Below are 12177 nucleotides of genomic sequence, written 5' to 3'. Positions count from 1 at the left end.
GAGCAAATGCGTTAAGATGCCATTTTAATGGTACTGCCAAATGTTTTTTGCATGACAAGCATGAAGCGGACAGCGCTCTGAAAAAGGCTCGGATGCTGCAGGATCAGCGTCAAGAAGAGTATGAAAAGGCCAAGGTATCTACCAGCCGCCTGGAGGGGGAACAAATCGGAGGAGTAGGAGGCGCAACGGCTGTAAAACAACTTGAAAAGCGGCGCAGGTTGGAAGAGGAGGCCTTGCTGAAGGTTGGGTCATAAAATGAATGTCATTAATACACTATTATCATCATTTTTCTAATCTGAATTGCGAATCCTTTGTGTTCCATTGGATGCAGGCTGAGGAGGCAAGGGCACACTGCGAAGCTTGTCAGACCGATGTTGTGGAAGAAAGAGTCCATCTTGCCAACGCCAAGAGTGACATCATCACTCAGCTCAGAAAGATGGTCTTCCAATGCGACCTCACCCTTAAAGCTGTACGTCCAGATGTTTCTTTAATTATGTTTATTTTGAAGGGTTACTAAAGTCTCATACCACCAATGACATTTTCTGTTCAAGGTCACAGTCAACTGGTTCCAGCTCCAGCAGGCCCAGGTTGTATCACTTCCTGTCAACCACCAGAGTCTTTGTGAAAATGCCAAACTGTACGAGCCCGGGCATCGCTTTGTCGAGTTTGTCCGGAGGTTGCCGTCGGAGTCCAACTATTTGGATTCATCAAGCACAGGGTGAGACTTGCTGTGTTTTAGTTCGTCCTTTAATGGCGCTCTCTAGTGTTGGTCCCAAACCCAAATACAGAAAACCATCAGAAATTGCGCTAAAGTCCATTTGATGTCTGTGAAAAAACTAATTTTTTTAATTAATTAATTTCAGTATCAGTTGCACAATTCCCAATTAATACAGTAACTACTGTTGTATATTGTAAGATTTCAAGATCCCTCAATGCATAGATAGATATCAGCAGTTCAGAACTTTTCAGCAGCATTTGGGTTTACTGGTGTGGCTTGTTGTGATGCCATGAAAATAAATAATAATAATAGTAAATATTCTGACATGAATTGTAGTTATGTATATCTATTAGAAGATATAGTAAATATTCTGACATGAATTGTAGTTATGTATATCTATTAGAAGATATTTAAACCTTTTGTGTGTTTGACCGACATTCTATAAGTTGGACTGTAAGTGAATGTAGCACTGGTTTGAAAGGTTAGCCACCTAGCATGTCTAATCTGTTTGTTACTTCGTGTGGCTTGTTGTGATGCCATGAAAATAAATATGTAAATATTCTAACATCAATTGTAGTTATGTATATCCGTTAGCAGATATTTAAACCTTTTGTGTGTTTGATCGACATTCTATAAGGTGGACTGTAAGTGAATGTAGCACTGGTTTGAATGGTTAGCCACCTAGCATGTCCAATCTGTTTGTTACTTTGAGTTGCCTTGTTGTGATGTATTTAAAAATAAACTGTATGTAAATATTCAAAAATTAATTCTACTATTCTACAAAGACACATTCTTGCTAATTATCAATGTGTCATCTCCACTGCCAGAATCCATCTCACCCAGCACACACTAAGTGGCAATCACTCATCCCACGGTAACCTGTCAAAAGGAGCCATGACATCCGACCTCCTCGGTCCAGATGAGAATGACGGGTCCAACACCACCCAACAAGCCAAGATTGCAGAGCGGCGCTCCAACAGCAGTACTGACATCCAAGGTATTTCCAATTCGGCAGATTCAATTTTATTCTCATTTATGCCAGTTGGAACACAACTGATGACAGCATAATCTTTTTTTGATATGCAGCACTTCGGATTCGTACCTGGAATTCGAGTCAGGGCGGAGGAATGTGTAGTGACTCAGAAAGTGTAGGAGGGAGCAGCGAGTCCCGATCCATGGACTCACCAACTGCGAGCCCAGGCAAGCATTTCATTGCCACCATCAAAAGGATTTTAATACTCACTTGCAATATGCCATTTTTTGGACTCATTTGTTTTGTGTAACTTAAAACATTTATAATATTAACTCATTCACTCCCAGCCATTTTCAATGAAGCAACTCCCTTCGCTCCCGGCTGTTTTACTGTTTTTTGACTGATTTTGCAAGGCCCACAGAATATTGTGTTCTATTGCTATAAAAACATGGAAACTACCAAGAAAAAGATTAGAGTCTCTTCTTTTATCAGAAAAAAAGTATTAAAAGTATATTTCTAACTGTTTCCATTTTGCAGAAATTAGCATTAAAATATAGCTAAGCTTCATCATTATTCACAAACCTGTTGAAAACACTGGGAAAAAGAGCTTGTTGCAACATGGCCCTGGCTGATCGCTTATACTCTGCTGCCACCTGCTGGCCATTTTTTCTAGCAACTACCATTGCTTTAAGCGACCTCTTCAGTTCAGAAGCTGCATCAAAGCCTTCTGTATGCTCTAGCATAAAATAAAATAAAAACGTATAATTACGTGATTGGAAGTGAAGGACAAAGTATTTAAAAAAAAACAGATTATTATGTAATTTAAAAGTAAGGCCTTTTGCCTGTCTTAGATTTGCTGTTAAACACTCTAAAAACAGTTTGGTCAAAAGTAACCCAATTATGACTCAAAAATGGACCGACCCACTTTATGGGTCAATTTGACCCAACTTTCTGGGTTGTTTTATAAAAAAATAGCCCAATTTTTTGACCCAAGTAAAGGATTTGACCAATATTTATGAGTGTTTTTACACTAAAAGACCCATTTCTTGGCTCAAAGTAGCATTAAAGTAGATGATAGGTCCATTTTTGTCCCATAATTGGTTAATTTTTGTCCTATGATTGGGTCATTTTTGATCCAACAGTTTTTAGAGTGTGTGCATAAATCATGATTAAATGAGTGTAGTTATAGTTCAAAACTGGCTAGAATTAGTTAGTCTTGACTGGATAAATGTGGACTTACTGGTCTTATCATACTTTCCAGGAGACTTTAAAAGAAGATTACCCAGATCACCCTCTACTGGCACCATGTCATCTGCTGATGACCTGGATGAGCCCCATTCTCCATCTGATAACGGTGCGTCAGGCAAAACAGTCACAAATGTTGATTTAGCATTTTCGACATGCATGACTCAGTATATATTGCACGTTTCAGGTTTAAATGATCTTTTAATAGAGGCAGCCAGCTCGCCACGTCCTTTTAGAAACACGCAGATGTCCAAAGCTGCTCAATCGCACAAGCTGAGAAAACTCCGAGCGCTCTCTAAGTGTCGAGAGTGTGACGGGCTGGTGGTGTTTCAAGGAGCAGAATGTGAAGAGGTAACCTTGGTTTCTTCTTTTTTTTCCCCCGTAATGAATTCATGAACAGCTTTTGGACTCTTAGCTTCTTTATCATTTTTGATGACCCCCCCCCCCGGAAAAAAAATGAGAATAACCACCCCTGCACTCATCTGAATATCCAAAAAGGAAAAGTTTCAATTTAGGGGGAAACAGCCAGTGGAAACGAAATACTTTTTGCCCAACTTCTAAAGAGTTAACCCCTGTGTGCCCCCACTGCTTTATTTTTCAGGTCAAGTTTCTTTCCATATTTATTAGACACTGTATATGAACAAAGGGGAAAGAAAGCGTTAATGGAATTTTCTCCCCTGAAATGTGGGTTATGTAATGCTGCCTGGGTGCTTTGACAAGTAAGTGATGGAAGAATGCAAGCGCTTCAGTTCTTGGAATGGCTCCATGAAATTAGTTCAAAAGGTTAAAAGGCAGAAAGGCATTTTTTTTCCTATTAATTCAAAGATTGACCGAAAAGGCATCTAGTGGATTTACTCCATTTTGTGGTCCCAAGTCAACCCCCCCACAAAAAATATTTTTTTCCCCCCGTTTTTCTGAATATTTTTTTCTGTTTTACAGAATATTTTTTGGGGCAAAAAATATTCTGAAAAACAGGAGGAAAAATTACTCAGAAAAAAAGGGAAAAAAAATATTTAAAAAAAATATTCCGAAAACAGAGCTGGTGTTCTGTTTTTCAGAGTAACTTTTTTTTTTTACCTCTGAACTCCAAGTGACTTGGTGCAGACTTGCTAATAGCAGAATCAGACACTTTCCCGCATACCTGCAAATGCAATTAGATGTTTACTTACTGGCTCTCAATAAAGGAATGAATGTGTATACTGTATTGTGGTTTGTTCTCTAATCTCTGAGGGAAAACCCTTTAAAAAATAAAATAAAATTAGAAAAATAAATTTAAAAAAAACTGAAAAATAAATATTTGATAAAACAGGGAAAAAATACTTAGAAAAACAGAAAAAAATATTCAGAAAAACAGGAAAATATATATTTTTAAACAGAAAAAAGAAAAATACTCAAAAAAACTAAGCTCCCCACCAAAATTAGTCAGAGTTTGGTAACATTAAAACAATTGTGGCTTACAGTCGGGTGCGGCTTATATGTGTAACAAACTCGAGTATTCCCAAATTTAGCTAGCGCGGCTTATAGTCAGGTGTGCCTTATCGGCCAGAAATGACTGTAGTCAGAATGTCATGTTTACACTAGTGTGGTCACATATAACATATTATTGTCAAGAAATGTTTACGGTTGACTTCCCCTTTAAGGAAGCTTATAGTGGTACTGTTCATATATTTTTTTAGCTTTTTATTTGCTTTGGGAGGGGTGGCTGGAGGTTCCTGCACCATACTCCAGTCTGTTTTTCCTCACATGGTTTCTCCGTGCCCCGCCATGCTTTTATGTCGCTCCTTGGATGTTTGCACAGTATTTTGTGATGTATAAAAGTGCTATATAAATAACGTTTTATTTGATTGGATAAAATCCAGCCTATATTTCTTGTTTTAAGATATTTATACTGTGCAAATGATGAACTGAAATGTTTCAACAATTCCCCAGTGTTCATTAGCCTGCCACAAAAAGTGCCTGGAGAGCTTGGCCATCCAGTGTGGTCATAAGAAGCTCCAGAGGAAGCTCCACCTCTTTGGTGTTGACTTCATGCAGACGGCAAACAACAGCCAGGACGGCATCCCGTTCATCATCCGTAAATGTACATCGGAGATAGAGACCAGAGCGCTCAATGTGAAGGTATTTACAAAAACGTGGTTCCGTTACATTTCTTCAAAATCCTCTGTATGATTATATGTAATATAAAAATGGTTTTGGGCTGCAAAGGGTATTTACCGCCTGAACGGTGCCAAGTCGCGCGTCGAAAAACTGTGCCAAGCGTTTGAGAATGGCAAGGACTTGGTTGAGATGTCTGACCTTTACCCCCACGACATCAGCAACGTGCTCAAACTCTACCTGAGACAGGTAGGCCTGCTTTACAGTTATCCTTGACCATGTATGTTAATTTCACATTTAATTTCTAAATCTGATGACAGATTAATATTTTGCGCTTTTGTTTACATTTTCCACATTTGCAGCTCCCAGAGCCCCTCATCCTTTTCCGCTACTACAACGAGCTTATTGGTTTGGCCAAAGAAAGCCAAGGTGGAATTGTGGAGGATTTGGAGGCATTTCGTCTTAGCTCCTCCCCAGTGACGTCAGCTCAGGTCGGCGTGGAGCTCAACCGCGTCCTCTTCAAGCTCAAGGACCTCCTGCAGCAGCTGCCGCCTGCTCACTACAAGACGCTGCAGTTCCTCATAGAGCATCTGCACCGGTAGGCTGCTACCAGATGAGAAATATTTTTATTTTGTTTATTTTAGATAGCAAAGAATGATCTTCAGTGAGGGTTTTCATTATACCGTTCCATCAGGGTGACAGAACGATCGGAGGAAAACAAGATGCCTGCAAAAAACCTGGGGATCATCTTCGGCCCGACGCTCATCAAGCCGAGGCAGGCAGATGCCGACGTGTCCCTTTCCTCGGTGGTGGATTACCCCTATCAGGCGCTCATCGTAGAGCTCCTCATCAGACACTACCAGATGATTTTCGACACCCCCCTCAGTCCCCTGGCGGGCAACCCGCCCACAGAGGTTTGCGCTCAGCCATTACTCGACATGCCACCTCCAAACCAGGAAAAAGAGCAGCATCTTAGCAGGCACTCAAAGTCTGTGGGCGACATCCAGGAGGTAAAGCAGGAATTCGGAAACAGAATATAAGTTAATTATTGACGTATCATTGATCGGTATTCTCTACTACCCGTTACAGTTGAGCTCCAAGGATTTCAAGAGACATTCCTCCACTCCTCCATATCACTTGTTGCCTGAGTATAAGGACTCAGTACTACTTCCAGCTGACCATGAAGGGAAAGAATTTAAACATGGTTAGTATTTTTTTTTACAAATAGACAACAAAGCGGGAATATACAGGTAGTTACGAACAGCCGACTTAAGAATGTTCGCTGACCGATGTCCATAAATGTCATAAAATGCTGGATTGCGCTCAATAGTTCATATTTTTAAGTGCGCGCCACATCATACATTACGGTACTGTAGTTCTCTCTCTCTCTTTCTCTCTCTCTCTTTCTCTCTTTCTCTCTCTTTGTCTAATAATCATTTTACAAATTTTGTTGTAAATTTTGTATTTATTAAACTTGTTATACTATTTATAAAACTTGAAATTCAAGGTTTAGCCACCAAAACTGTTATCCTCCTGTACCCCTAGAGTAATCTATATATATATATTTTTTTATTTATATATATAAATCCATACGTGACTTTTGTTTTTTGACTTTTTGGGGGAAATGTTATGTGTGAAAAAAATAAAATTTTATATATATATATATATATATATATATATATATATATATATAAATCCATACATGACTTTTGTTTGACTTTTTGGGGGAAATGTTATGTGTGAAAAAAATAAAATTTTATATATATATATATATATATATATATATATATATATATATATATATATATATATATAAAAATCCATACATGACTTTTGTTTGACTTTTTGGGGGAAATGTTATGTGTGAGAAATACATTTTATGTGTGAAAAATAGTATACTAGCGGTATCAGTACTTGTTATCAGTATCGGTACCTAGTGGTATCGAATATCTGTCATATATGTATATCTGCAACTAAGTGCGTCTCAATAAATGAGAATATAGTTGAAACGTACATTTCCATCAGCAGCTCAATTCAGAAAGTGAAACTCATGTGCTGTACTATGTTGATTATAAAGAAAGGAAAGTAAATGGAAAATAGATCTAGTGACTGTTGTAAATGTAACATATTCTCAAAGGTGTATGCACTTCATCTGTTTTTTCGAAGGCGACCAAGTGGATTCAGAGGCCATCAATGGGCTCAGTGAGGTCCCAAAACCCAGCGAGCGAAGCCTCATCCGCTCGCCGCACGTCACGCCCACCACCAGGGTCCATCTACGACCGCACCGTCACAAGTTCCCCACCCGGCCAGCCAGCATGCCGGTAGAACGGAGCCACGGCCGAGACGAAGAAGACGAGAATCCCGCCTGGACTAGCTTGCATGAAGATGACAGAAAAGGAGACCGCGGCATCCAATCTATCGAAGAGGTTGATGAAACTGACATGACCAAATTGCGAGCCGGCAAACACTACCGGAGTACGTGTATCGACACCCAGACCTTGCGCAGAACTTGGGACAAACAATACAAGCACCACGATGTTGCTTCTAGAACAGCCAAATATGTTTCCAACGCAGATAGTTTGCCAGATGACGCGAGCGTGACTCCTCCTGTGTCAGTATCATCCTCAAGCTTGTCCCTCGAAGACTTCAAGACTAACGGACCGTACAGCATGACAGTGCCAACGTCTATGCGACCCGGCAGGACATTAAGAAGGGAGGAAAATGTCACCAAGTACAACATTATCTCAACGGGTTACCGGGCTTCCAGGACCCTCCAACCGCCACCTGGAACTTTCTACAAGCCTCCATCGGGGGGTCAAGCTAAAGCTCTCGGCGCATTAGCTAACAGCGCTGAAAACGATGGGGAGGATGAGGACGAGGACGAGGAGCTGGAGATCGAGGTGTCTGTGGACGAGCCTCTTGAGGACGCGGAGGCCGAGCCGGCACCCGCCTCGCCATCCCACAGCCCAAATCCAGAGGACGTGGGTCCAAACCAGGCCAGACCGGTGTACCAGAGACTGAGATCCAGGCACCTGCAAGGGGTTGAACGTCGAGAAGCTCATTTTGTGTGAGATCAGATGTCACTTTGCGTCATGGACAAAAGATGGCTTGAGGAAAACCCCTTTTCTTCCCAAAATGCAAACAAGACGCACTTAAAAGGGTATATATTTTTAGAGACAAATTGCCAATTTATTATTTTGCGATCACTACACTGGCACCAGGTTGGACTATTTATAATTCTTCTTAAACTGTGCAATTGCATTTTATGTGACTATTTACTTTAGTAGTGTTCTTCTGGACTCACTGTTTATATACCAAAAAGTATGTATTTGACTAGTTACAATAGAACATGTAGCCACAACACTGAAAAGAACAAAAATGGTGCACTTAAGCTGTGTTACCATCATTCATTTATGTTACACAAAGAAAAAGCTTTTTAACATTTTTCCATTGCATTAAAAATATACTTGCTCTGTGTGGCACCTGTATTGAAATACTGCTAATGACACAATCGTTGTTTTATACAGTTGAACAATCTTTTTTGGGAAAAAAAAAATGTCTGTATTTTTACAACAAAAGTAGGTCTGAGACTTACATTTTTTTGTAGGTAAAAGGATCTACTTCAATTCTTCAAATGTTTAAATGCTTCATGTTTTTATGATGACTTCCAAGGTTGGCGGAATGTTCAAATGGTTCAATGGGAAAAGACAGGTACATTCGAACAAGCATACTTTGTAACTTATTAAAATATATCTCGCAACTTTCAACCATGTTTTCATTTTTTTCCCTTTCATGGGATCATTTTGTTTCCAGCTACTTAATTTCTCTAGGATGTGTGTTTATAGCAGCAGAATTTGTAACTTCTTTAATCTGCCCATTCAACAACATTGATTGGCTCCACAAAATAAGATATTACATGTTATATTTAATTACATGTTATATTTAATGTTTGTCAGCATTTTTTTTAAGATCCCCACCCCCATGTATTAAAATTAATGTCAATTAGACTTTATTCGAATGGCAGCAGTCGACTGTAGAATAAAATATATATGTTTTTTTTATTGATATATTGCGCAATCTGATCAAACCGGTGATCGGATATTGGGTTTTTCAAACACGATCGGTGATAGTCCGAAAACTACTGATTGTATCAAGCCTAGTTTATAGCATTGCCATTTAACTTTATTAAACTGAAAGGAGGAGCTGCGGTTTTCAAAATGCTGGCAAGATTTGGGTGTATTCTCACTTGAATTTTGCTCAGTCCAATCAATTGTGAAAATTATATATTTCATGATTGTAGCTAGTATGAAATTTCACATCAGCCCTCTATGCTGCTCAGTGAATCTCAATTGCAAACTCTCAAAAGTCTTTATAGGAGAAAAACGCTGCTAAACAGTAAATCTTACATTTAATGTTTACGAGATCTCCTCCTCTGACATTAATGGGGGAAAAAAATCCATCAGTCACTTGTTTTTTGAACCTGAGCTGTGATTGGTCGTTGATGTGGGGTAAAAATGGGTGGATTTTGCTTAAAAATGGATACTTAACTCATTGAGCCATTTTCAACAGTAAGAAGATAATATTTTGTCTATAATTAATGCATTAGTTTTCATGAACAATTCCTTTAAAAAGTAATTTTGCCACTTGCTGTCCACTGAATATGACATCACCTGTGCTGAGGAAGTTGGTAATGACCAATCATGGCTCAGTTTGCTAACCAAACCCAGAAAACAGGTGAGCCGTGATTGGTCGTTATCTATTTCCTCAGCACACGTGATGTCATCTTCAGTCGACAGCAAGTGGAATTTTTTTGTTTTTAAAGGTATTAATAGCTCATGAAAAATAATGTTATCACATTAATTATAGACAAAATATATTTTTTACTGCTGAAAATGACTCAATGAGTCAAGTACCCATTTAACTCATATTCCACACACACTGTGATTATTGGGGCACATACAGTACAACAAATATTATACAACTAAATTTTTGGGTTGACTCCCAAAGCGCTTTAGGAGCCATAGGTTAAGGGAATGCCATTTACCATTTAGTAACACACAAAAAACAACAACACAATGCTACCTAGCATAATATCTCAACAGTTGCTTTTTCAGTGTTTTTAGCCCTGTATATTATTTGACTCGGTAGACTCATAACGGGCTGGATTAGTGGACCAGGTGGTTGGGTCATGACGGCTTCCACACATGGACGTGAGGTGTTGGCTGTCTCCCTTCGCTGAGAAAGGAGATTAAATCAATCTGCTTAACTATTCACAAGAGCTACAAATTAGCTGTGTTAGCAATCCCGCTGCACAGTCGGTGGAATATGAGGCGGTTATGCGGTATTCATTAGATATCATTCACCAAGGCAAGTATTCATCTCAGGTAGGTGTTGATTATTTTAGAGTGCCATGGGAGTGTGGTTTCATACACTTGACATGAAGAAACGTGTGTTACGTAGTAGTGCTGAGAACATGTTCATAGCAATGATTTATAGAACCAGCCCACTACTTGGTAGCTAGCTAACTAGCTAGCACTAACTAATTAGAAGAGCTAGCACAAGTGCAAGTTTAATGTTTATATTCTGTATTATTTGTGAAATTCGGCATACATTTGGTTGGATGCAGGCCTCTCTGCTATCAAAAGCCCCTTTTGGGGGTGAACCAAAGGAGTCATGGGGGCAGGAACGCAGGTCAGACTCCTGCTGTGGAAGAACTGGACCGTCCGCAGGAGGCAGAGGGTAAAATATTTTCATATATCATTTCCAAACTGCCTTTAATCACTGTATAAAAACTTAATCCCCCCCCCCCTTTTTTTAAATAGCTTTTTCTTGAGTTAGCTCAAACTGTACAGAGTGATATCGTTACATAATGTGTTGCTTCATAGCAGATGGTAAAAAGCTTCCAAACAGGCAAAAAACAGACATGTACTGGATGTAATTGATTTACTTGAATTAGCCTTTACCATCATATTCCGCTTTACAGTTGCCATGTTTGTTATGTTGGCAGCTTTTCTACGTAACACTCAAACCTGATAGGATTAGATGCAAAAATATAAAAATGACAGGTTAGATATCTAATAGTAGTGCCCAACTGCTTTTGATGTTATTTTGTCAAAGGAGGTCTTTATTTGAGGGCCTGGTGTTTATATAAAGTGGTCATAAAAGTGGCAACCAGGAAATACGGTATGCTATTGACAGTGTCAGCGCAATTGTTTTAAATACTTGCATCCAGTTATGCTAAAACACAAATACCTCAATATTTTCCCAACCAAAACAATGCTTTTCAACTTTTCAACCAGGTGCGTTTCTTCATGGAGATCATGTGGCCTATTATTTTGTTCATGGGGCTGGTGTGGCTACGAAGAGTGAATCCGCTCTACCGTCAGCACGAATGTAAGCTGAACTTTTATTCGTAGAGGTTTTGCACTTTTTCTGTGAACCGTTCTTTCAAGTATGTTGATACTATCCGGTCTTCCTCAGGCCACTTCCCCAACAAAGCCATGCCCTCTGCAGGGGTCTTACCATGGATCCAGGGAATCTTCTGTAACGCCAACAACCCATGTTTCCAGTACCCCACCCGTGGTGAATCACCTGGCTTGGTGTCCAACTACAACAACTCAATGTGAGCTTTATCCTGACCTGTGTGCTGCACTTGCGATCCAATTCTCAAACAAACCACCACTTGTGTTTTTCATACGTTTCCAGCTAATGATGAATGTGTAATGACTACTTGTTTCTCAGATTGGCCCGCTTCTACTCGGATGCCCAGGAGCTTCTTTTTAGTGATCCAAAGCTTCTGCCAATGGGACGATTTTGGTTTGAAGTGAGAGCCATGAGTAACTTCATGGACACATTACGTACCCATCCTGATAAAGTCTCAGGTCAGTTTTCCAAACTCAACTTGGCATTGCAAATCATGCAGTTAACACACTGACTCCCATCACTCAATTCAACTGTATATTTATAGAGCACTTAAAAACAACCACCACTGTTTTCTTAAGATGGAACCCAAGGGGCAGCAGATGTGATGAAAACAGCAGAGGCCCCAGAATTGAACCCTGTGGAACACATTCCGTATGCATGTGAATTCATATTGCACTTATTTGTCCAACCACCTTATTTTGTGAATGGATATTCACCACACACA

At 39.6% G+C, this 12177-nt stretch overlaps 2 protein-coding genes across 7 annotated transcripts in view; both read left to right on the top strand.

The window, feature by feature from the left end:
• Positions 1 to 8797, top strand: part of arhgap29a (Rho GTPase activating protein 29a) — a 32704-nt gene extending 23907 nt beyond the window's left edge. For both annotated transcript variants that reach the window (XM_077554388.1, XM_077554389.1), the window contains 13 exons: positions 60 to 242; positions 332 to 469; positions 552 to 718; positions 1546 to 1715; positions 1805 to 1918; positions 2953 to 3045; positions 3124 to 3287; positions 4866 to 5054; positions 5142 to 5279; positions 5393 to 5628; positions 5725 to 6040; positions 6120 to 6234; positions 7197 to 8797. In XM_077554388.1, the coding sequence (XP_077410514.1) occupies positions 60 to 242; positions 332 to 469; positions 552 to 718; positions 1546 to 1715; positions 1805 to 1918; positions 2953 to 3045; positions 3124 to 3287; positions 4866 to 5054; positions 5142 to 5279; positions 5393 to 5628; positions 5725 to 6040; positions 6120 to 6234; positions 7197 to 8101 (2928 nt within the window). In that variant the 3' untranslated portion in view covers positions 8102 to 8797. The remainder of the gene's footprint in view (positions 1 to 59; positions 243 to 331; positions 470 to 551; positions 719 to 1545; positions 1716 to 1804; positions 1919 to 2952; positions 3046 to 3123; positions 3288 to 4865; positions 5055 to 5141; positions 5280 to 5392; positions 5629 to 5724; positions 6041 to 6119; positions 6235 to 7196) is intronic.
• Positions 8798 to 10191: 1394 nt separating this feature from the next.
• LOC144040282 (retinal-specific phospholipid-transporting ATPase ABCA4-like) overlaps positions 10192 to 12177 on the top strand; it is a 33756-nt gene continuing 31770 nt past the window's right edge. Inside the window, exons 1-5 of one of the 5 annotated variants that reach the window (XR_013289685.1) lie at positions 10192 to 10414; positions 10657 to 10769; positions 11330 to 11423; positions 11511 to 11652; positions 11772 to 11911. Coding sequence is in view for 3 of the 5 variants with exons in the window: in XM_077554367.1 (XP_077410493.1) it covers positions 10704 to 10769; positions 11330 to 11423; positions 11511 to 11652; positions 11772 to 11911 (442 nt within the window). In the remaining 2 variants the exon portion in view is untranslated. The remainder of the gene's footprint in view (positions 10415 to 10656; positions 10770 to 11329; positions 11424 to 11510; positions 11653 to 11771; positions 11912 to 12177) is intronic. The other 4 variants (XR_013289684.1, XM_077554367.1, XM_077554366.1 and 1 more) reach the window with 4 other exon arrangements.

This window comes from Vanacampus margaritifer, chromosome 20, assembly GCF_051991255.1.
Source record: "Vanacampus margaritifer isolate UIUO_Vmar chromosome 20, RoL_Vmar_1.0, whole genome shotgun sequence".
Taxonomy (NCBI): Eukaryota; Metazoa; Chordata; class Actinopteri; order Syngnathiformes; family Syngnathidae; genus Vanacampus; species Vanacampus margaritifer.
The sequence above is the reverse complement of the archived record's forward strand: the minus strand, read 5'-3'. Positions and strand labels throughout refer to the sequence as shown.